Below are 25,314 nucleotides of genomic sequence, written 5' to 3' on the forward strand. Positions count from 1 at the left end.
GTCTCGTTACAGACGGTAAATTGTGAGTCACCTTGTAGATGCTAGGAATCAAAACCCTGGTCCTCTGAAAGAGAAAAAGTAAGCTAGTGCTCTCAACTTGAGTCATGTCTTCAATCAATGACAGCTCATTTTTTTCCCTCCATCTTTATTAACTTGGGTATTTCTTATTTACATTTCAATTGTTATTCCCTTTCCCGGTTTCCAGGCCAACACCCCCTAACCCCTCCCCCTCCCCCTCCTCTTCTATGTGGGTGTTCCCCTCCCCATCCTCCTCCCATTACCGACCTCCCCCCAACAATCACGTTCACTGGGGGTCCAGCCTTGGCAGGACCAAGGGCTTCCCCGTCCACTGGTGCTCTTACTAGGATATTCATTGCTACCTATGAGGTCAGAGTCCAGGGTCAGTCCATGTATAGTCTTTAGGTAGTGGCTTAGTCCCTGGAAGCTCTGGTTGGTTGGCATTGTTGTACATATGGGGTCTCGAGCCCCTTCAAGCTCTTCCAGTCCTTTCTCTGATTCCTTCAACAGGGGTCCTGTTCTCAGTTCAGTGATTTAATGATGGCATTCACCTATGTATTTGCTGTATTCTGGCTGTGTCTCTCAGGAGAGATCTACATCCGGTTCCTGTCAGCCTGCACTTCTTTGCTTTATCCATCTTATCTAGTTTGGTGACTGTATATGTATGGGCCACATGTGGAGCAGGCTGTGAATGGGTTTATGTCCACATTTTTATGTGGATGTTGGGGAACTGAACTCAGGTCATCATGTTTGTGTGGTCAGTATTTTACTAAACAATCTCTTTGCCCCTTGGTACTCTTGTTTTGATGAGATTGAGTTTTTTATTTTAACAAGTGAGTCCTGGTATCCTGTGCATGGGTGGTATCATATATATATATTTTTAAAATAAGATGTATTTATTTATTGTATGCATCTGTGCCTGCATGAGTTTTTATATACACCATATGCATGCAGATACTCCAGAGACCAGAAGGCACTAGAGACCCAGAACTGGAATTACACTGGCAGTTGTCAGCCATCGATGTGGGTGCTGCGAGCTGAAGTCTTCCCTAAGAGCAGTACACATTCCTAACCACTGAGCAACCTCTCCAGCTCTGATATTGGCTGCTTTGACAGTCAAGCCTGACATCTGAGCGATCTCACACAAAATTTCCATTGCTGATTTTCTCCCTTTGGATTTGTGTTTTTCTTTTTCTCCATAATATTCTGATTTATTTGCTGAGAAGTTTTAGACATTGTAGGCAATACGAATTCTGCAGACTGAGTCTCTTCATATTTGTTTTTGTTGTGTATTTATTTTCTTAGTGACTTGAACCACTTTTGTGATGCCTTTCAAATCGTTTCTCACAAAGTGTAGCCGTGGGCACCCGGACACTCGCCCTGGGATGCCTTTCCTCAGTGGTGCTCTATTTGACTCTCCAAACATTTTCTTTAATTCCAGCACTCAGGAGGCAGAGTCAGGTGGATTTCTGACTCAAGGCCAGTCTGCTCTACAAAGAGAGTTCTAGGACAGCAAGAGCAAAACAGAGAAACCCTGTATTGAAAAAAGCAAAACAAAACAAGAGTATAGTATCACTTGAGATTTTAGTCTTTACCAACTTTCATTGTTGCTGTTGATATCCTGGGCTATCAGTTGCTTTGCAGTCTGATTAGATACAAGTTAAGAATAAGACTGACTTTGACCTAAAAGGTGCCTATAAGATGTGCAGGGTCAAAGATGGACTGAAGAACTTGCCAAACAATGACTGCCCCAAATTGAGACCCATCCCATGGGCAAGCACCAATCCCTGACACTGTTATCAATACTCTGTTATACTTGCAGACAGCATCATAACTGCCCTGAGAGGCTCCACCCAACAGCTGATGGAAACAGATGCAGAGACCCACAGCTCTGGGACTCTTATGGGAGTTGGGAGGAAGGATTGAGGGTCTCCAATGGGATAGGAACACCACAGGAAGGTTGACAGAGTCAACTAACCTGGACCCTTGGGGGCCCCCAGAGACTGGACCACCAACCAAACAGCTACATGGGCTACATAGGCCCTCCGCACATATGTAGACGTAACTGGGTCTTCATGTGGGTCTCCCAACAACTGGAGTGGGGGCTGTCCCGAATCTGTTTTCTGTCTGTGGATTTTGTTACCCTAATTGGCCTACCTTGTCTGGCCTCTTTGGGAGAGGATGTGCATGTGTAGTTCTTCCAAGACTTGATGTGCCAGGGTGGGGTGATACTCAGAGTGGGGGCCTTCCCCTTTCCAGAGGAGAGGGGATGGAGGATGGGGAGGAGCTGTGTGTGAGGGGACTGGGAAGAGGGGGGAGATATTGGATCTAAAGTGAATAAATCTCTCTCTCCACCAGGCTCTGAGTCCTATGAAGGCTTGGTGATGTTTTGATACCACTGAGCTTAAACTGGAGTCCTCCAAAGAGGAGAAACAGGCAACACTGCTCAGTGACTGGCAGGCGCCTGGAACTCTAGCTCTCTTTGATTGCTGTTATCTCTGCCTGCCTCTGATTATCTCAATCAGCACAGAGTGTGCAGACGTTCATGTCTTATCAGAGTGATCAGTCAACAAAATAGATGGTACCATCTTAATCTCTCCTTTCTCCTCCCTGCCCCCATCAAATTCCTATATAGTGTTTATTTTTTTCTAGCGTAAAGACTGGGATATATTTGAATAAACACCTTCTCCCTGCATATTTATTACTTTGACCAACTCAACATGTACACACCTTTAAAAATGCTAAAATTAGTAGGTACAGTACAAAAGACTCCAGCACTAAGTCTGGATATAAAAAGGTCCAGATAGAGGGCTCAGGAACCTAGGTAAAGTGCTTAAAAGTTTTGTAAAAATTTTATTTAAAAATTATTTAATTAAAAAAAAAACGTTCATACATGCGTATATTGTGCAGGCTTTGAATTAGAGCGGAGGCAGATGCTAGTCTTAGAAGCGGCCACAAGGTGGTGCTGTGTGCCCAGCGATGAGATTCTCGCCTTTTGGGACTTCACTATCATCTTTTTCTCACCAATTATCAGTTTAGTAAAGCAACTTCTCAGTCTCTTTCTAGCCCATAATTTTCCTTAGTCAGACAATTTCGGTTTTCCTCTCTCGTGTCATGTTTGCAGAGTGACATGCTTAAGGAAGAAGTCATGCATAAGGCTGAGGTTAATTCAACGCCTCCTGGTTTTTTTATGCCTGTATCAACCAAAGAGAAAAATAGTTATGACAAGATTATTCCTTTTTTTCTGTCAAAGTCAAAACATAATACTGTGTCACGACAGTGTGCTGTAACTACATTTCGAGAAAGAATAAGTATGTCAAAACCTTGGACGGGGTGGAGGGGTGTGAGATTGTTTTTGGGGGTCATTGGGGACCTATGCTTGGGATCTGGGACCTGTTCACCCTCAAAACCATAACCTGATTTGCTTGTAGGCAAATCTCCTTTTTAAAGGGCTCACCCAGTTCAAAAGCTACACTAGTCTGGGGTTAGCAGTTCCAGAGACCTGAGGTCTTTCAATGAGAGAAGATGCCAGTCATAGCAGGGTCTTCTGGGACTTACCCTGACAGGTCTGAATCCCTGAAGCAGGTTTACAAGGCAGTGCTGCAAACTGGCCCTGGAGAAAGGATGAGGCTGAGTACCAGGACATGGCCACTAGAGGGCAGCATCACCAAGCAGTCAGAGGCACTAAAAATGCGCCCCCAGGCTCTTAGGGTGTTCTAGCAGAGCCCATCCATGTTCAGTGCCTTATTTGACCAACCACAGCAGCCCTGAGGAGTATGGACATAATGTAGCACTCGTTTGATGTCTTTTTGGCAAGACACATGGTAACTGGGTACCTGTGATCTTGGAAGGGCCTGGGAACTGAGGGGCAACTCACAAGCAGAGCCTTCCGATATACAGGGGGAATTCACACTTGGACTCTTATCTTGCTGCCTCTACCTCCCGAGTGCTGGGATTGTAGGCATGTGCCACCATGCCTGACCAAGGGTGAAATATTTTGTGCAGAAGGAAATTAGGATGGAAATTATCATTAAAAAGGGAAAAGCGGGATTTCAAAAACATTGTGGCTTTGTGAGTCGCTTAAGCTGTGTGAGCTGTAGAGCTTCACAGTTATGACTGCAAACCTTGGGACCAACAGTCCCCAATTTGAATCCCATTCTAGTCTTTGGAAGTGGAGGGACCTAGGCATGCTTCGTAATCTTTGTTCCCCAGTTTGTGAAATTCTAACTTGGGGAGATCATCATTTCAGAATCATTACTGACTCCCCCGTAGGGTCGCTGTGAGGGTTAAGGAGAATCACTGTAGCAGGAAGTGTTTTACTGTTCGCTCACTCTGTGCAGGCAGCAGGCTTAAAGCCCTCAACTTTAGCATTTCATAGTTCTGACAACCAGTGTGTTCCATTTTGCAGCTGCTTAAACTGAGGCGTGGCTCCATCAGCACCCCTGAGTATGAACTAGTCAATTTCCTCTCCAGAGTCTCCTGCTTTTACTGCTTCATTATCCTGCTTTCATTGAACAAACGTTTGTTCAACAGCGGGCTGGGGAGATGGCCCAATAGGTAATGTGCTTGCTCTACCAGCCTAAGGACTTGAGTTCCGACCCCTAGGCACCCATGTAAAAACCAGGTTTGTGGGTGCATGCCTGGCACGCCAGTGCAGATGGGGGTCAGAGACATGTGGGTCTAGGGGACTTTCCAAGTTCCAGGTTCAGTGGGAGATTCTGTCTAAAAAAATAAAGTGAATAATCTCACTTAACACCATACTTTCCAGTATACTCTCCAGAGATTCTCCCACAAATTTCATTTTCTTTACAGCTGAATAAGATCCTGTTGTGTATCTGTACCATATTTTCATTATCCAATAATTTGTGGATGGCACCTAGGCTGATTACAGTTTCTAGCTATAGTAAATAGGCACGGACAATAAGTGTCTCTGTGGTGGGAGAGGCCTGGGAATGGAGTATTTGGGTCACATGGTAGTTCTAACTCTAGCATTTTGAGGAACCTTCCAGACTAGTACCCACAGTGGCTACCCCAGTTTGCATTCCTACCATTATTGAGTAAAAGTTCTTCCTCCTCCACAGCCTCTGCAACACTTATCGTTAGCTTTCTTGTTAATGGTCATTATGCCTGGCGTGGGGTGGCACCGTAAAGTAGGTTTAATTTGCATTTCCCTGACTACCAGGGCGGTTGAACGTATTTACAAATGCTTATTGGCTCTGGTTCTTCCATTGGGACCTGCCTGTTCATTTCACCAGACTATCAGTGCTTGGCAGTTTTGATTTTTTTTTGGCACTTAATTTTTGTACTTCTTTGTAAATTCTAGATATTAACTCCCTGTCTGAAGTATAGTTGTCAAATGTCTCCCATTCTGGAGGCTGTCTTAAAAAATGAAAGATGATGTTTAATTCTCTTATTCTAGTTAAAAGTAAAAGTAAAAAGTAAAAAAACAAAAAAAGGAGTAAGTTGGAGAAGCAGCCAAGGACGATGTTGGGACACTATCTTCTGGCCCCCCCATGCCCCCGCACGGCTGAGCACATCGGTACACCTGCACACCTGTAATTGTTACTACCGTTATTAACTATTACTGTAATGGGGTGACCCATGGCCTGATCTTCATGTTTCTATTATGTAATCACAAACTGGATTGGCCTTGCGAAGTTTAAATTTGCGTTTTATGTATACGTATGTGTGCCTGAGCATATGATATGCAGCACATACACACAGGTGTGTGTGGAGGCCAGAAGAGGCATTAGATTCCCTGGGGTTGAAATTGCAGTTGTACATAGCACGATATGGGCACTGGGAACCCATCCTGGATCTTTTGCAAGAACAGCAAGTGTTCTTGACCACCGAGCCCTCTCTCCAGCCCAGATATCCTTTTACAATTTTGCTGGGAGCTATAGGCTGTTTGTTTTCATTCAGTCTTTTCATGTTGCACACCACAGGTGGAGGAGAAAGCACACTCTATCTCTGAGACTTCTTTGTAGACCGACTTCACTAAAGCCATCGCCACTCACTTCCAGGTGCACAAGCAGTGTGCTGGGTTGGAAAAATACTCCATTGGAAACATAGTACTGAGTTTTTTTTTTTTTTTTTTTTTTGAGTCAAAGTCAAGATCTTTATCTTTAAGAAAAGTTATTTTAAAACTTATTTGTATGTGTCTGCATGTGGCTTTGTGCATGTGAACGCAGATGCTCCACAGAGGCAGGAGGTGTTAAATTCCCATGGAACTGGAATTCTAGCATATTGTGAGCCACCCTACATGGGTACTGGGAACTGAACTCATGTCCTCTGCAAAAGAAGTACACAGCCGGATTGGGGATTTAGCTCAGTGGTAGAGCGCTTGCCTAGGAAGCGCAAGGCCCTGGGTTCAGTTCCCCTCACCGAAAAAAAGAAAAGAAAAAAAAATGAAGTACACAGCCATCAAATCATTTTTCTAGTCCCCTGAAGTCAAGGTCTTTCCACTACTCAGGAGCCACAGGACCCTGAACCAGTGATATAACCCTCTGCGTCTCAGTTTAACAATCTGTAAAGTACATGTCACTTTATAGCGTTTTATATCTATTTTTTTATTGTATTTTATGAATGCATGCATGTATGTGTTTTGCTTGCACATCTGGGTGAGCAAGAGGAGGGAGTCAGGACCTTGAGACTAGAGTTATAGAAACTTGTGAGCCACCATATGGGTGCTGAGAATTGAACCCAGTTGTCTGGAAGAACAGCCAGTGCTCCTAACAGCTTAGCCATCTCTCCAGCTTTACTTTATAGCATTTAAAAGACAGACTTGGTGGGGAGCTAGTTCAGTTGGCACATGCTTGCTGTGTAAGTATGAAGACCTGAGTTTGATGCAGGAGCACATGTAAACTATTCCAGGCATGGTGCTGCACCCCTGCTGGAGAGGTAGAGACAAGTGGATCCTTAGACAGCTTAGCTGAATAAGTAAGGTCTAAGCTAGTGACAGATACTGTTAAAAGAAGACATGCTCGAGATGGGTAATAATCTCGAGCCTCAAGGTTTGACACCTGACCTTCATGTACATTTGCACACATGTGCACTTGAACTCACATATGCAGCTACAGGCACACATATATGCACTTACACACTCACACATAGCACAAAACAAATTAGATTGAAAAAAAAAGTGACTGATAATAAACTTAGTGTACCAGGATGCAAGATTTGGTTATAAGTAGCAGCACTCTGGGTTAGAGAGGGAAGAAATCACTTCTCCCTGATTCAACTTCATGACAAATTACCCATGATTCCAAGATCCAAACTGCATTCTCTCCTTCATATTGTGTTGATCTGGAAAACTGTACCTGTTATGAGCCCCCTCATTCTAAACTAACACCAGAGACTGAAGCCGACATCTTATCCTTTATGTCAGCATTGTCCAATAGGAATATTACACAGGCTGCATAACTGATTTTAAATGCGTAAGCAGTCGATGAAGAAAGTGGGAAAAAAAGTGAACTTCATTTTTATGTTCTATTTATTCTAGCCTATCCAGATTATTATTATTCTTACAGGGAACCTGTGTGAACATTTCTGATGAGGCATGGCCACATCCTTTTTCTTACTCGGCGTCCTTGATGCTTAGCGTGTGTTTTACACTCACAACTCACACTGTTTCCTAGGCCACAGTTCCATGGCTCATGGCTGAGCAGCGAGGGCTACCGTGCAGGGATAGCTCTGTAGAAGTATCTTATTTGGGATGAAATGATCAACCGTTTGGCCTGGTCTAACTTTACACCCATATTCATTAGCATATATATTAATTATAAAGTATTGCAAGTATAGTAAGGGATTTCACACTGATATTCCTATATGTGCACACAGTGTACTAGTGTACCTTGATCACCGTCACCCCTCTTAAGTTTTTCTCATCCGCTGGATTCCTCATCCTTTTCACTTTCACATCCCTAATGTTTTTTTTCCCCTCTTTCTTCCAAGCCCTGCTCCTTGCCTAAATCTCACATATGGGAGAAAACACCATGTTTGTCTCATGAAACCGGCTTGTTATTCTTGACAGGATGATGTCAAGTCCCACGCTCTTAGCTTTAAAGGGCATCATTTTATTCTTTATGGTTGAATACAATTTCATTGTGGATATATACCATAGTTCTTTATCTATTCATCAGCCGTTGATGGGCGCCTGTCTGACTCTATACCTGGACAATTTTGAGTTTAGCAACATAGCCTTGACTAACTGCAGTCCTGTGACATTTTAAGCTCTTTTGTTCTGTGTCTCTGTGACTTGGTGCACTGGGCCCTCGACATGGTAAGACTTTACTCTCCCATTCTCACTGACTCCTGTCACTGGTGCCAGGTTATAGAGATACCCAGTCTCTAAAATGACTTCCACCTTACAGATAAGGAAATAGAGCCTTGCAATGGTTAGATTTTTCAAGACTTAGGTAGCAGCATAGGCTAGAACCTTTGCTTTGAACTCTGCTTTACTGATGGCGACCCTGTGGGAGGGACAGGGCTGCCAGACTAGAATGAGAATGGGCTGTCAAGGTCAAGAGTGAACATCTGGCAATTGAGGTACACAAGTGGTCCTAAGGCACCCTTCAGGACGAAGCAGAGGAGGGAAGATATCTGCTCTCCATGGAAGTGGGAAAGGCAGGGTGAAGATGCTTTGTGTAGCTGGCAGAATGCAGCCTGTTCTCTTTTCCTCAGGGAGATGGGACAGATACTGTTGTCACAGTGCTGGCGGGCTGGGATTTCCTCCTTTAGCTCTACGAGGCTAGCCTTCCCCCAGGCCCAGTCCCCTTGCACAGTGCCTGGGGCCTGATTGCGTTGATCTTCTCCCCTGGAGGACCAGCCCCACATCCTCCCATTGTCAGAGCTGATACAGTCCCTCATTAATTTAGACTCATGTAAATATTTTTGGAAGCATTGCTTTGCTGTCCTGAAGGTTGGTAGGGCTGAGTGTGAGCTGGCTGGGGTCTCATCCGCCTCTTCCTGACCTCCTTCCTGCTTCTGTTGTTTCCTGTCCTCTGCCTCTTGCCTGAGTCCCTCATCACAGCTAGACAAAGGCCAGGGAACTGTGGGGAGAAAGCTTCCTCTGTAGGAGTTCTTGGGGAGCTGGGAGGGGCTGACTGGGTGGCCCAGGGACAACTGGGCAAAGCCCTTTCCTTCCCTGTACATTGCTTTCCTTCCCAGTGAAACCCAATGTGTGGAATAGCTTAGTAGCCTCAACCTTTCACCATCAAAGTCCACTTTGCTTGCTTTCCTGTTCTTCCCCGGTGAGCTCTCTTCAGGGAAGATTCTGTTTGTCTAACCCACACCATTTATTAAATAATAATGATTCTATCTTCTCAGGGTTTATTCAACAAGGGCCTGCTGAGCAGCATGGGAGGAACCAGAGTCACCACATGGATTTGCTAAAACCCTGGGCTTGAGCTGCTGGTGCGTGGCATTTAGAGGTTTATCTTGTGAAGGGAATGGGGACCAGGCCATCTCCAAAAGATTGGCCCCCTGCTACCACCCTTTCCCCTGTGGCCTCTACTTCGCAACCAAAGACCTCAATGAATTTAGGAATCTTCTTCTTCCAGATCCCAGGAGCTCAGTCTTTATCCACACCATCCTGAGGAGGGCCCTGATCCTTTCCGAGGTTATACACACAGTGGTAATCTGATTCACACGGATTTGTTAGAGTTGCCATGGATGGGGTTCTGTGTGTGTGGGCCATGGTGGGTGTTGGTGAGTAAGACCACAAGCAGGATGGCTGGAGAGATCAGGAGAGACTTCCAGATTCCTGCTGGTCCTATTTTAATCCATCAGATAGGGCTTGGTGCCACAATTGTAATCCGATCCTGCATTTGGTGACAGAGATCAGTTCACTCTTCCCTTTTGACCTCATTGGAAAGAAAGCCACTTGCCCAGCCTCTGTTGGAGCTGGTGTCACAGTCCCCAGAATCATAGAAAAATAGACCTGACTGGTCCAATGTCTTCAAGGATAGATAGAGAAATTTGTTGGGGATGATGGTGGTTGGGGGCTTCTTTGGGAAGCAATTCAAGCTTCAGACAAAGGGAAGCTCATCATTCTAGATTCAGTTAGGATGCCAGAGACCCCCATGAGGCCTCCACAGACTATGTTTGCTTAAATTACCAGCTTTCATTTATTCTCTGCACCATTACCCCAGTTTAACTCTCTTTGTGGTGTTTATCAGGACCCCAGTCCTCTGCCTTTGCTCACCAGTCACTTCCTCACCCCTAGCAAGGGCAGGGGATCAGAGACAAAGCCTGACTTATTCACATTATGAGCTCAGAGTCCCGCAGTCTGTCATGCACTAGTTGCTTGACAAACACTCGCTGAGTGAGTGGACATAGGCAGGAGGGGATTGGAACTCACATCCCTGGGTCTCAGGCTGCTGTGTTATTTCTGTCTTTTCTGTCCAGGGTGCTCAGGGAGCCTAGAGAATTTGAAATAGGGCCAAGAAGTTGGAAATAGTGCCAAATGGTGGAATGAATTAGGGCAGGGACGAATGCAGAGATGTCAGAGGGGGTGGGGTGGAGTAGGGGAGATTTGGCTTTAATGGCTAAAGATGACCATTTGTTTTGGTCAGATAAGGAGTAGGGCTGGGGTGGTACTGCAATCCTGAGGCTGAAGGCAGTAACACTAGAGCAGTGCAATGCTGGATCAAGGCAGGTACCTCAGTCTACCTCCCTGTTCCTCCTCACCTCCCCACCTCCCCCAGAAAACAAACCAGATGCTAGGCACACAGCTGTGGCTGCCTCTTGGGGGGGGGGGGAGAGAGAGAGAGAGAGAGAGAGAGAGAGAGAGAGAGAGAGAGAGAGAGAGAGAGAAGGCAAGCAAGCCTGTTGTGCCTGTGGAGTTCAAAGCAGACCTGTGAAGTCAGGGGCAGAGCAGAGAGCTGGGAGGGAGGAGGTGAGAAGTCAGTGAGGGGCAGGGAAAGGCTACACTTCTACTTTGATGTCCCAGCACAGAGCTTGAGCCAGGTCTGGGTGGGGTCTCAGCAGATGGTTTTAGCTTTCCTCCTCAACCCAAAGCTTTAGAGAGAGCTAATTAACCACACTTTCCTGTCCTTTAGGCAGGATGTTTACCTAGTCCTCTGAACCTATGACATAGCTGTTTGAGTCCAGGGCACACTCCTACCCCACTGTATACAAGAAAGCACATTCCCCTTCACACATAAATACGTACACCCATTTACTGCACGTGCAAGCAAGGCACACCCTTGCACACACATGAGTTTACACACACAGTGCCATTCATGTCTGCAGTCTGCTCACAAGTGTCCCTAGACGTCACATCTAAGTGGCCTTACATCATGTATAAAGCTTGTACTTACTAAGTGCACATGGCACTGTCTGTCACAGCCAAGGCTGTCTTTGTTTTCCAGATGAGTAGTTAGTCTGTGGGGGCAAGGTTGGGGAAGACTTCGGAACCCAACTCTAGAATTTTCACTCTGCCAGCAATTTTGACTCTTCTCAAACAGGATGGAACAGGTCCAAGACACTTTTCTGCCAGGAACTGTTTATCTTCGACTTGTCACAATACCTGGCAGAAATCACCTAGGAGAGTGAAGTCCCCTAGGAAACCTGCTTGTTCCTCTCCTAGGCCAACCAGCCCTGGAGACTCTGGCTAACAACCCCGCCTTAAGCTTCTGCTTTACCACATGGCTGCAAGGAGATTACTTTGGATCTGTTTTGCCAAAAGTTGCCCTTGCTATGACAGTAGAATGGTCCTAAGGTACAGACCCATGTTACCACCAATCCTCTAAGCACATCTCTAATGCCTAAATTCAACAAACACTTACTAGGAGCTAAACAGAGAGGTTAGATGACAGACAGATATCAGTTCCAGGGCTGGAGTATGTGTAGCCCCTGAATCTTGGGGCACATCAGGCTGGTCTGCAACCTCAGTTCTGTTTACCAATCCCACATCTTCTATGATGGATAGTGTGGTGGGAGTCAGGGACGGATCAGCACCAAGTTGGGTGAGGAGTGAGCCTGGCTGTCAGTGTTGGGATCACTCAGGCCGTCTGGCTCCCGCTAGTTCTAGGCTAGAATCTGGGTCTTATCAGCAGTCCACCATTCCAGGCACAGATCATTGACCCTTGTTCCATCGCAGGCTCCCAATCCCCTTCCCTTTCAGTTGAGACAGGGAATTAAAGAAATGTATCCATGTTTTCTGCCATGTAGAACTCTGGGTTTGCATCTGGCTTGGAATCCAGGCAGGACAGCTGGGAGAGATAGACAGGAAGTTGATTTTAAGGATGTTGAAGCTTTCATGTTTCCCTCCCACTGTGTCCTCAGTTATCCAGGGTTGCTCCTGGATCTTTCTGGAAGCACAAAAAGAAATATGTGTGATGTCAGCATCAGTTTTTGTTCTGGAATGGCTACAGCACAAGTGCTTACTCTCTATCCTCATCTGGAGAAAATTGCCCCCTGCACGACTACGTGGTTCCTCCCGATAGGCAAAGAGATCTGAAGTGGCTGGGCTGGTGATCCATTTCTATTTGGCCACACTGTCATCTGCCACCTGTTTAGAAGAAGCAAGTGGGCTTGCATACTCTCAGGTTGATGAAGCCCCAGCTCCAGTATGATGACTACTGTTCTAGAAGGACAAAGTTCTTGAGGCAGAGTCGTGCTATCTTTTCAACTAGCACAGTCAACCACGTGTTCTTTCCAGCAATGGTAGATACATAAATCACAGCTATCCTAGCATCCTCCCATATCTATATAATGCTTATCATGTGACAATTCCAATTTTAAAATGGTTGAAGGGCTTCATTTTGTGGCTGAGAGAACAAATTACTTTGCCTCTCTTGTGTCTCTGTTTCCTTATCTTTCTGCCAAGGCTAAATAAGAGTATATATCTTCTAAGTTCTGTGTGAGTGTGTGAGTGTGTGTGTGTGTGTGTGTGTGTGTGTGTGTGTGTATGTGTGTGCGCGCGCGCGTGCACGCAGGTGTACTCACCTATGCATATGGAAGCCAGAGATTGCTATAAGAATGTATGTCTCAAAAGTTTCTCTATTTTTTGACTAAGGCCTGTCATTGAACCTGACTGCCTCAGCTAAGCTGGCTAGCCAGTGACGCCCAAGGGTCTCTCTGTCTGTGCTCTATCAAGTAGTGGGTTACAGATGCATGCTGTCTTTCCTGCTTTTATGTGTGTGCTGGGGATATGAACTCAGGCCCACATGCCATCTCCTTGCCTATCTCTCACATTGTTTTACCAAAGAGACAAATAAAACATATAGAAGAATGCCTGACCCTCTATGTGAGCAGTGTACAGTGCTCAGGAGACCCAGAGAGAGGCCCTTAGGTCCTTTCTTATCTTTCTTTCCACCCCTCTTTCCTGCATTTCCCCATTGCATCCCAAGACTTGGTCACTGTTGTTTTTATTTTTCCTCTTTGCATTTTCTGGTTTCCTTGTCAGTATATCCTTTGTGTCTCTTCTACCCCCTATCCTCAGGAAGCTCTTCCTGTTCAAAACCTACCAATGGAGATGCTACAAGCTCTTTCATTTGCCTTGTTTTATATTTTGATATGGGTGTTAATTCCTTGAATTCATTTCTGCCTCAAACTTCAGTTTCTGCCTCTCAGTTGTTGGGATTATAGGCATGTACTACCTTGCCTGGCGCCTAGAATACATTTCCTTTAAAAAGGGAATTAATTCCCCATGTTAGTCAACCTGATACTTTCTGATAAGCATTCAGAATTAGACCTTGTCTTGAAAAAATCTCGAGGTGTGGGAACACTGGTTAACGTTTCTGCATAGCAACCAGAGACCAGAACTGAGGAGGCCTTCTGTTTTATTTGAGACAAAGTCTCTTTGTGTTGCCAAGGTTGTCCCCAAACTTTTGGATGCAAGTGATTCTCCAACGTCCACCTTTAAAGTAGCTGGTATTACACAGTAGGCATGCATAGTGCTGCCTGCTCAGTGTCTTTTTATAGACAAACTCTACTTAGTCACAGTATCTGACTCCCTGTTATCACAAACTGGTTGTTTTGCCTGAATACATGCTTAACTTATCCATGAAGGTATCTGAATTTGTCTACTTGAAAATCGCTGGGGATCTTTACTGATAAGCCCTCCTTCCAGGAAGAGGTTATGAGCTTTGAAAGCCTTTGCCATGGATGACTAAGGCTTACCTAGTTCTGGCCCATTTCATTCTGCACCAACCTTTCCCCTTCCTCTCTCCCACTCCTTTTCTCTCCCTTCCTTCTCTCCCTTCCTTTCTATCTTCCAACCTTATCCCCTGATTTTGGGGGGGGGCATGGAATTCAGGGCTTCACACTCTGCTATTAAGCTAAGCTTCTCATCTTCCTGCCCACATCCAGGTAGCTTCCCTCACTTTGAGGAGGTGAAACAGAAAGGACACACTTAAAACAAAACAAAACAAAACAAAAAAACCCTTATCTTGAGCATCCTTCCTCTTCCTGCGGAGCCCTGGGGACAAGGCCAGATGGGAGGGTGACTACAACATCTGCTCGGGGCTGCTTCTTTTTCTGCATCCTCCTCTAACTCAACTTCCTGACCCCATGTGGTCTTATGAAACCTCTTGACCCATGGAGATTGGTAAGGACCCGAGTACATGTTCTTGCCACATAGTAATTCACACATTTATTCTCCTTTTCTTCTTCCTTCCCCAATTCGGTTCGGGCTTTTACTTATTCAGTCAACAGCCAAAGATCCCTGAAGGCATGCTAGAACTGTCCCCCCCACCCCCATGCTTAGAGAAGAAGAAAAGTAAACAACCCACCATAACAAAATCTACCCCGTGACCTTTGTCATCAGACACTTAGCATAAGCCTCAGTTTCCCCATAGATTTAATGATGTGCCTAGGAGCCAGTTTGTCTTAGTTTCTTTCCTTTTGTGACTCTGTCAACTAACTTTCTAATACCTCTATCTGCAAACTACAAACTCTGGTCTGCCAGCAGCTTATGAACTGTAAAGACATTTCATTATGCTTTTGTCTGCAAATCACCAAAGTTCTCAGAAACCCTAGGGTTGAAGGCCGATGTGTAGAGAAGAATGAATGAAGTTCAGGGAATCCTAGTGTCTCATCTGGGTGGGGGTGGGGTGGGAGTGCAGGGTCAGCAGGGACCATCCAGATGCTGGGACACCCCTGTGAAATATCACACCCTCTCTGCCTGGGGCTTGTCCTGGATTCAGGTCAAACTGGATTTCAATCTGCATAATTTGTCTCATTTAGAAGGGTTGGGAGAGGGTGAGAACAGGAGGGTGAATACTGAGGAAGGGGATAGATACCCCTCCCCCCCAAAAAAGGCAGGCATGAAGTGGTGGCCAGAGGGAACCAGAGTGAAGAGTCTGGAGTGAAGGCTGGTAGCAGCTAGAGAGAGGAGGTGGGACCAGGAGGAGTTGCAGGCTGGCCAAGCACAGATAATTGTCAGCCCAGCACAGTAGGGGTCAATTTAGTCTACTTACCCAGTGGCAAGAAGGAAAAAGAAGTGGGCTGTGACTTAAAGATCTTAAGACTCACTAGAGAGGGAGGGGTTAGCCTGGGGGTGGGAGGAGAGAGTGTGGAGTTTTTAGGAGGAGACGGAGACTCAGGAGGGTGCAAGGAAGTGTCTTAGCTGAGCTGGGCTAGGACCAGGAAGGTAGAGGTGCAGCCGCCTGAGAAGCACATCCTGCTGGGTCTGAGCTCCCAGAGAGGCTAGTTCTGCATGCCGGGAAGGGCTCTAAGCACCCTCAGACCACTTACTCTGAGGTTTGAGCCAAGCCTCCAGGGTGCTTGCTGAGTTGCTGAGATAACTTTGGAGCTGGTGTCCCTGGGACTCACTGCCCAGCTTCCCTCCATTCACCACCATGGAAGATGATGGTTACAACTACTACGGGGCTGACAACCAGTCTGAATGTGACTACGCAGACTGGACGCCCTCTGGAGCTCTCATCCCTGCCATCTACATTCTGGTTTTCCTTCTAGGCACCACAGGCAATGGCCTGGTGCTCTGGACCGTGTTTTGGAGCAGCCGAGAAAAGAGACGCTCAGCTGACATCTTCATTGCCAGCCTGGCTGTGGCTGACTTGACCTTTGTGGTGACTTTGCCACTGTGGGCCACTTATACCTACCGGGAGTTTGACTGGCCTTTTGGAACCTTCTCTTGCAAGCTCAGCAGCTACCTCATCTTTGTCAACATGTACGCCAGTGTCTTTTGCCTCACCGGCCTCAGCTTTGACCGATACCTGGCCATTGTCAGGCCAGTGGCTAACGCTCGACTAAGGCTGCGAGTCAGCGGGGCCGTGGCCACAGCAGTCTTGTGGGTGCTGGCTGCCCTTCTAGCTGTGCCCGTCATGGTGTTCCGTTCCACTGACATCCCGGAAAACAGCACCAAGACCCAGTGCTACATGGACTACTCTATGGTGGCCACTTCAAACTCAGAGTGGGCCTGGGAGGTGGGCCTTGGGGTGTCCTCCACTGCTGTGGGCTTTGTGGTGCCCTTCATCATCATGCTGACCTGTTACTTCTTCATTGCCCAAACCATCGCTGGCCATTTCCGAAAGGAGCGCATCGAGGGCCTGCGGAAGAGGCGCCGGCTGCTGAGCATCATCGTGGTGCTGGTGGTGACCTTTGCCCTGTGCTGGATGCCTTACCACCTGGTGAAGACTCTCTACATGCTGGGCAATTTGCTGCACTGGCCCTGTGACTTTGACAGCTTCCTCATGAATGTCTTTCCCTATTGCACCTGCATCAGTTACGTCAACAGCTGCCTCAACCCCTTCCTCTATGCCTTCTTTGACCCCCGATTTCGCCGAGCCTGCACCTCCATGCTCTGCTGTGACCAGAGCGGGTGCAAAGGCAGCCCTCACAGCAGCAGTGCAGAGAAATCTGCCAGTTATTCTTCTGGGCACAGCCAGGGCCCCGGCCCCAACATGTGCAAGGGAGGAGAACCGATGCATGAGAAATCTATCCCCTATAGCCAAGAAACCCTTGTGGACTAGGGCTGGGACCAGAGGGAAGCCTGGTGCCTCGGGGCCTGACCCAAACTTCATCCTCACGCTCTGAGAACCAGGTAGCATGGCTTCTCCTGGACTCCGAATTCCCTTCTCTGCTCACCTCCAAGCTCTCTGCCTTGCTCCTCTCTTCTCACGCTTGTGGTTTAGTGGAAAGGGAAGGAGCCTTGCAAACAGCTCAGCTGTTCAGTACTTCTGAGGTTGACCTTGCACAAGTCTCTTAACTTCTTGAAACCTCAGTCACTTTGTTTGTAGTAAATGGGTCAATGTTAACCCTAAAGTGTTGAAGTGTGAGTCCTGACCCAATTTGTTTCTTTCTGTTTGCTCAGCCCTCTGAGCTTTGGTTTTCTCTGTTGCAGAAATTGTTTCTGTCAGCTACTCACTTTCTTCTTTCTTTCTTTCTTTCTTTCTTTCTTTCTTTCTTTCTTTCTTTCTTTCTTTCTTTCTTTCTTTTTTTTTTCCGGAGCTGGGGACCGAACCCAGGGCCTTCCGCTTGCTAGGCAAGCGCTCTACCACTGAGCTAAATCCCCAACCCCAGCTACTCACTTTCTAGCGCTAACTCTTTCTCTTCTAGTGGCTTCCTCCCCCTCAAACCTTCCTGCCTATACTCAGTGCCTTCTCCCCTGCTGGGCTTTTAAGGGTAAAGAACCCTGAAAATTGAAGAGTAACTTATCTTTTGAGTTCTTGTCCTGTTTTCTGAGAGCCAGCAGGTGGCTGTATGTAGGCAAACAATGAATACTCTAGTCCCCACAGCTCCGATCTTTCCAAAAAGTTGGATGAGTTCATTGTTGGTTCAGCCACCAGGGCTAGACTGATCTTTGATTCTTTGGCAGAATCTCTATGATGCTTAGTGAATAATGCATCCTACCAATAACCAAGTATCCTTCCCATCACTTTTTAAAATTGTCTGTGAGAATTGCAAGGCAGCAGGGCTGAGGTGGCTTTGGATGAAGGGGGAGTTGGGAAGGGAAAACAGAGAAAGGGTGAGAGGGGAATCTGTATTTAGTCTGTATGCTGCTTGCCTCCCCTCCCCCAATCCTTGCCTCTCCACCTCCTACAGAACTGTGAACTGTAGAGCAGATCTTTCTCCTGTGTCCTCCCCCACCCTACCTTCTCTATAGGTTTTGGTGCTATTTGGCACTAAGAGTCACTTGGTTAGGTAAGGCTATTTGGTTTTTGTCAATATGGGTATATATAAATATATATGCATGTGTGTGTATGTGTGTGTGTGCGCGACACACACCCAGAAGAGTATCACATAAGCTTCATTGATGAAGGACTGGGGTGAACCCCCACTCACTTTCTCCTGTGCTCCTATAGGTCTCACAGACCACTTGGGGAAGAAGGACATATGGAGGGAGTGTAGAATAGATATGGGTCCACCCCCACTGGATTTGGGGAACTCCGACGGCTGGTCCGTATTTAGGAAAGAAGTCTATGTTTGTGCTAGGCTTTCTGTAGGGAGCTGTTTCCTCAGTAGCATCTGGTTCTAAGGCTGGAGAAATCTGGAGCTGGGCCCCAGTTCCTCTCCCCATTCCACAATGGCAAGAACAGACTTATAGACTATATCACGGCCCTTCTCCTGTGTCCTTCCCTGGCTCTGACTTATTTCCCATCCCTCTCTCTTCGGGGTCTGTGTCCCTCTTCCTAAGGAGGACACTTTCTTGCCACAGGATAAAGAATACAGGGTGAGCTTTTGGTCTCTTCTCTGTCAGGACTGAGCCTCTTGGCTTCGCTGGCTCCTCTTGCTCCTTTGTGTGTGTGTGTGTGGGGGGGGTAAGGTTGTGAAAGAGTGACTGAAGCCGCTGTGGGGCTCTCAAGGATCAAATTAATAGCGGGGCCTCTGTGAGCTGGAAATGGGTGTGTGTATTCCGGGTTTTGTTCTTGGAGGGCTCTGGAAACCAAGGACAAGACATGTGCCATTGGACAGGAAGAGCCTGGCTTGATGCAGTTGGACCATCTCTGGCAGGGATCCTGCTCCTGGGGCAGAAAAGGGGGTTGTGGTGGTGGGGGATGGAGAAAACAGCTTTTCTTAGCTGAGCTCTGCATGTCTCAGGCCAGAAACTTTCACACAGCGTCTTCATCTGCCAGGCCATCCTCAAAGCAGCCAGTACAGGCTGTAGGAGGCTTCTGGGAGACAGGAATCTCAACCATGACTGGGACAGACAGCAGCGGAGGCAGGCTCTCTTCCCCACCCCCATCCCACCTTCAGAATGCGCTTTTTTTTCCTGATCTTGTTAGTCACTGTGGTTCATCAAATAAAAACTGTTTTGTGTAGCTGTTGTGTCCAAAGCCTCCTTATTTGAAAGTACCTTGAGAGAAGTGGAAGAACCTGCAGTTGCAACTTTTTCAGTAGAGGTGAGAGGGCATACTGGAAGGGCATCCGTGGGAGGCAAAGAGGGAGAATCTCCTGGAAAACTGGAAAAGAGACTGAAAGAAGATGCAGAAACAGGTACCAGGCAAATGAAAAGGTGGGACGGACGGGCATAGCTAAGCCTCCTGTTCTGGAAACTGCAGAACTATGGGCACATATTTTGCCTATAGCCCAGGTTATATCTGGGGGAAAATAATATCAGTTACCTACTTCTCTCTAGCCCTTAACTGGTCTATCCCTTCCCACCTTCCTTTATCCCTATATCCCACTGACTTAACCATTCACCTCTGTTAATTTGCTATCACTCGCTGATTGATTGCTTCATTCACCACCACAGTTTAAGGCAGACTTTTGAAGCTCTGTTCTCCAATGGGAGCCATTCTGATAATCTTGAAAATTCCCGTTCCTGGATGTCACTCCAGACCTATGGAGTCAGAATCTCTTAGATTCAGTCACTCTAGTGTTTACAGGTGCTAAAAACAGCCCAGGTGGTTTCTGGGGGAAGGTCAGGCCTAAGGATACCTCACCCAGATACAAGTCTTCCTGAACTAAAGCAGGCACACAGACAAGACAGCTGGGTTCAAGAAAAGTGGGCTCTGGACGACAATCTCTTTGGAGGAGGAAGAAGTTGAACTGATATTTGTGGAGGAAATAGTAGGTTTAGCTGATCTTCAAAGAAGACCACCCTGGAGCCAATAACTTTGGTGGTGACATAAAAACAGTCATGGGGGGGGTGAGGGGAGGGGAAACTGTAGCAGGAGCTCATATTTATCCAGTTTTACAAGTGTGCTACATTTTTTCCAGGCATTATCTTGCAACCTTCCTCTGAGAAGGAACCTTCCACTTGTGCCTCACTTTGCTGATGAGTATCTGAGACACAGAGATTAGCAGTATCTCCTGACCACAGACTATGAGGAGAAAGAGCCAGGTCTAGTGTCACGAGTCTAACTCCAAAGGCCACACACTCTTGACCATGGAATGCTGCAGCTTCCCCCGAAGTACAGATGAGGCAGCACCAGATGGTTGGGAAGGAAAATGTAATCTCATCTGCAAGATGCCAGGCACACATGAAGGATAGGAAGTGCCAGGGAAGGGTGGGGATGCTCGGGAGAGACAGATGGGGAGAGATAGAGAGACAGAGACAGGATATGCAAAGGAGATGGTAAGAGACAGAACAAGGATGGAATGGAGGTAGGGGGAGAGAGAGGGAGAGAAAGAGAGCTACAGAGAGAGAGAGAGAGGGAGAGAGAGAGAGAGAGAGAAGGGAGGAGAGGAGAGGGACAGAGATGCCAAGGGAGAGAGGCATAAGGAAATAGGGGCAGCAGGACTATAAGCACAAGGATCCCCTTTTCTTAAAAGGGAAACGCTATCAGGAATTTATGACTGTAACTGGGTCCTTTTCTTTTCTTTTCCTTTCTTTTCTTTTCTTTTCATATGATGCTATCAAAAAGTCTCCTAAGAAATTTGAGTTAACTTAGAGAGAGCATTATAAAACTATAGAGTACTTAATGGTTTAGTTGTTCACACCTTACTTCATTTGCATGCTGAGTGCTGGATAGGAGGTGGGGAGGTGGGGGGAGGGCAGGCCGCTGGGGCTCACAGCACCATAGGTTGCTGATAGAGACAGTGACAGGAAAGATGACAGCTAGAGGGTCAGCTCTGAGAGAGGGAAGGCATGCAGTGCCCCAGGAGTTTGTCCTGGGGCCGCAGAATGAGAGATGGCGGAGGATGGATACCAGGAACCTGGTTTTCGGAGTGTGGTTGCTGAGCTGTTAATGATGAAATATTTGGGCAGAAGAAATTCCCAGGGAAAATACAGAGCACAGCCCCTCTGAGGAGCTGGAAAGAGGCCTGCGTCCTAGCTTCATGTATGACCACTTCACGTCTGGGAGGTGGGCTGGCCAGTCACAGAGGAAAACTCTGTGATTTCCAAAGCATGGATGGCAGGGAGATTGGGAGCTAGGGCGACAATACAAGTCCTTATATAGATTGAGGATGGGGAACAGGCATTTAAACGCTTTTAATTTACAGACTTGAGACTTTGTCTGTCCTTCCAGTCATCTACCTGGGTACACTCACCACGGACTGAGGAATTCTGGACCCTTTTACTCTGGGCATGTTGGAAAAAGATTCTAAGAGAGACAGTTAGATGGCTTTGTAAAATACCTTACTTCCAGAAGCCATGGTGAAGTCCCCCATGGGGATCTAGATCAGGCAACCCACCATCTAGCTGGCTGCTCTATCTGCCTGCCAGTGAGTTGACAGCTTACAGGGCTTGATCCACAGGGTATAGCTTTTCAAAGAAGAGTTTGAAACATTGGGTAGAATATAATGCTTTCCATGTAAAGTTAAAGTGTTAAAATGTTAGAGCCTAACTAGGTGTTTGGAACATGCCTTTTATTTTGGCACCCGGTAGGCAGAGGCAAGTGGATCTTGGTGAAGGCCATTCTTGTCTACTGGTGAATTCTAGGACAACCCAGGGCTAAATAGTGAGAACTTGTCTTAAAAAGAAAAAAATATTTTGATAGTATACACACACATATATACATGTATATACACATATATGGGCATATACATGGGTATATTTTTATATACATGCATACATATATGTATATTTTATTATGGCAACACAGAATGGATTGAGAAATATATATGTATAAATAAATGTATGCATGTATAGTATGTATAAATATATACATATTTTCAGCACATTCTATGTTGCTATAGTAAAACACTCTAAGCTGATTAATTTGTAAAGGAAAGAGACTTGTATAGATAAGTCATGATTGTGGAGACCCAAGAGCATGATGCTGACATTTGCTTGTTTTTTGGTGAAGTATTTTGTTGGTCTTTTTGTGAATTGTTTCATCAGTCACGGTGGAGAAGTGGAAGGGGGATATGGCATTATTAAGAAAGGTCAAAATACAAGAAGTACCCTTTCTATATAGAAATATTATTATATTATTATATAATAACCCACTTTTCCAGTAACTAGTTTAACCCTACAAGATAGAAGTTGCTTCCAGAAAAGCTAGTCCAGTCTCAAGGGATCTTACCTAGTTTCTTGAAAAAGACACTAATCCATTCATTATGGTAATGTCCCTATGAACTTCCCAAAGACTTGATGTAAGTTTTGCGGGAATCAAGTATGTTTAAGCCCTGCTATAGCATATTCATTCAAGACATCCTTCCTCATGATGTGCTCTTTACTTAGGGTTATCTTAGGAGATAACTGAGGGTCAGTCAGGCATCACCCCAATTTGGGATCAATTTGAAAGGCTGTCTAGCCTTATTTTCTTCACTAACGGATAGGCGACCTAAAGAGGGGAAGGAGAATAGTTTACACACGGTCACACAGTGGGAAAGTGGCAAGGCTGGAACTAGAACTCAGGCTTTCTGCTATTAGGCAAGAGCATGTTCAGGCTTGTGAAGATCTCTCTCTTTTTGACAATACATAAAGCAAATGGACTGAGACCAAAGATGAACTCCTGCTGGGAAAGGGAGAGACACTAGCAGATTATCTAAAGTTTTGCTAAATCTTTTGTTTGAGAAGGGCTTCAGGTTCACAGAATAACTGCTGGTTTAGTACAGAGAGCTCTTGTACATTACACACCCAATTTCCTTTATAATTAATGTCTTACATTAGCACGATACACTTGTCATAGTTAATGAAGCATGTTGGTGCATTACTGTTAATTAATGCTCATTCTTCACGTAGGTTTCCTGACTTAAAAAAAAAAAAAGAGGAGAGAGAGAAAAAAAGAGCAAACTAAAAAAAAAACCAACCCAACCTTAATGTACTTTTCCAGTTCCAGAATCTGATGTCGCAATCAGTCATCATATTTCTTAGGCTTCTTGTAGCTCTGGAAGCTTCTTAGATACTGTATTTGGTGCCTTTAAGAAATATCGGTCAGGTATTTTGTTCCATGGCTCTTTGTAAAGCAAATGCTTTTTTTAAAAAAATAATCCCCATTTTCTAGGCATATGCTAGGTGATGAGTAAAAAAAACACTAAATAACATTCAAGCCATTCATGCTCTTCTTGTAATTCAACAAAGAATGATAACAAGTAGTCAGTGACACTGCGGGCAAATCACAGGATGCTGTGGAGCTAAACATGTTCTCTCTCTCTCTCTCTCTCTCTCTCTCTCTCTCTCTCTCTCTCTCCCTCTCACATGCAGGACTCACAGTAGAGCTATCACACTGGCTAAAACATGGGCCCACACTCAGCTCCACTAGGGTTTACATGTTTGGCTTTCTTTCTCCTTCAAGTCACCACCTTAAGACCCATTTTGTTGCCCGGACAAATGCAAACCGGAGTGTATGAGACAAAAGCATGCTAGTATTTGGTGGGCACCTCACCCTATGTTGTCTCGTACTGTGGCACTCGAGTGTGTGACATACCTCTTAATTGTGTGTCTACCTGAAGCTGCTTTTAGATGTACCATGGATGAATTTTTTTTCTATTTTTCTATTTTTCGGAGCTGGGAACCGAACCCAGGGCCTTGCGATTGCTAGGCAAGCGCTCTACCACTGAGCCAAATCCCCAACCCCGGATGAATTTTTTTTAAACCTGGTTGACACTCCCCAATCGAGCACGATGCTACCTACATCTCAGCCCACATGCCCTGGTATTAGGAAGAAGTCTCTAGGAGAGGCCTGCTTTGAGAAAAGCTCTTCATTCTTGCCCATCATATCTGCCCCATGGCCAGCTGCTCTGGAGCAGGACCTTGTTTACAGATTTTTGTTTCCCCACTGTCTGGGATGTAGTAGGCATATACAGGCTATCTGCGTCAACGAGTGAACCGCTAGAATGAGTGGTGAGGTGAATTGTTTTTTTATTTACAGCAAACAAGTCGATTTCTTGTCAAAGAAGCCAGGGAAATGAGTTAAATCAGGAGGAGGCAGGAGAGAAGCAGGGTATCAGAAAGCATGCACCTAATTAAACCAAATGGCTTTATGTCTGTGGCTGTTCCTGAGGAACACACGGCTAGAACAAAGCACAGGTTGGGCCATGGGGCTGGGGCACTTCCGGTAATTTCCTCTTTATCAATTACATATAAACATGCCCATGCACATCCATAAATACATGCATACACATTGTGCACTGAGCATATTCCCCCTCGCTCGGCCATTGTTCCTTTTATTGCCCTCACTCGTCTCCTCTGACCCTTTACATAGTTTTACTTTTACCTTTATGTCATGTGGACATACATGATCTTAGGTATGTATATAAAACCTAGGATATACAAATTAGGGAAAATACGATTTTTGTCTTTCTGGTTTAATTCTCTGAGTATGATTATTCCCAGTGGCCATTTTCCCGCAATCAACATAACTTCCTTCTTCTTTGTGGCTGAAAATAATCCTTTTGTGTGACTATACCATACTTTCCTATCCATTCTTCTGTTGCTGGTTCCATAGTTTAGCTATTGCATGTAGAGCTGCAATAACCTCAATGTGTAAGTATTTCTGTTAAGCACAGGGCAAGCTGTTTTTAGAGAAACGGCCATACTGTCTATGTTCTATAGTGGTTGGATTAGCTTACAGTCTCACTAGCAGTATATGAGGGCTCATTTTTTATCCCCCTCCATCCTCAACAGCATTTGTTATTACTTTTCTTAATGACTATCATTTTGACTATTTCAGTATAACTTTGGAGATAGCATTCCATTTCTTTCTTTCTTGTATCCTTACTTCTGAACTCTACACATCATGACTTTATAGCGATCAGTTCAGTGTTAATGCTGAAGATTATGTTTTCAAGTCTATTTGGTTGGATGAGTGATTGCAAAGCTGGCTGGCTTCCTGGGAAAGGTATCAGTGCCAGCTGGAACCGGTACTGAGTCAGCCGGGCTGCTGGGAATCCATGTATAGCCACCTACGGTTCATAGAGGAAGAATTGTTCTGATGAAGGGTTGTACTGATTGAATGTAAAACAAAATCTTGGACTTCCTCCTCTACAAAACAC

General features: G+C 45.7%; 1 protein-coding gene across 1 annotated transcript; it reads left to right on the plus strand.

The window, feature by feature from the left end:
- Nucleotides 1-15,601: 15,601 nt before the first annotated feature.
- Aplnr (apelin receptor) lies at nucleotides 15,602-19,247 on the plus strand. Its single transcript, NM_031349.2, has one exon. The coding sequence runs from the start codon at nucleotides 15,825-15,827 to the stop codon at nucleotides 16,956-16,958; it is 1,134 nt and encodes a 377-aa protein (NP_112639.1). The 5' UTR covers nucleotides 15,602-15,824; the 3' UTR covers nucleotides 16,959-19,247.
- The last annotated feature ends 6,067 nt before the right edge of the window (nucleotides 19,248-25,314 follow it).

The sequence above is a fragment of the Rattus norvegicus genome, chromosome 3, assembly GCF_036323735.1.
Source record: "Rattus norvegicus strain BN/NHsdMcwi chromosome 3, GRCr8, whole genome shotgun sequence".
NCBI classification, from domain to species: Eukaryota; Metazoa; Chordata; class Mammalia; order Rodentia; family Muridae; genus Rattus; species Rattus norvegicus.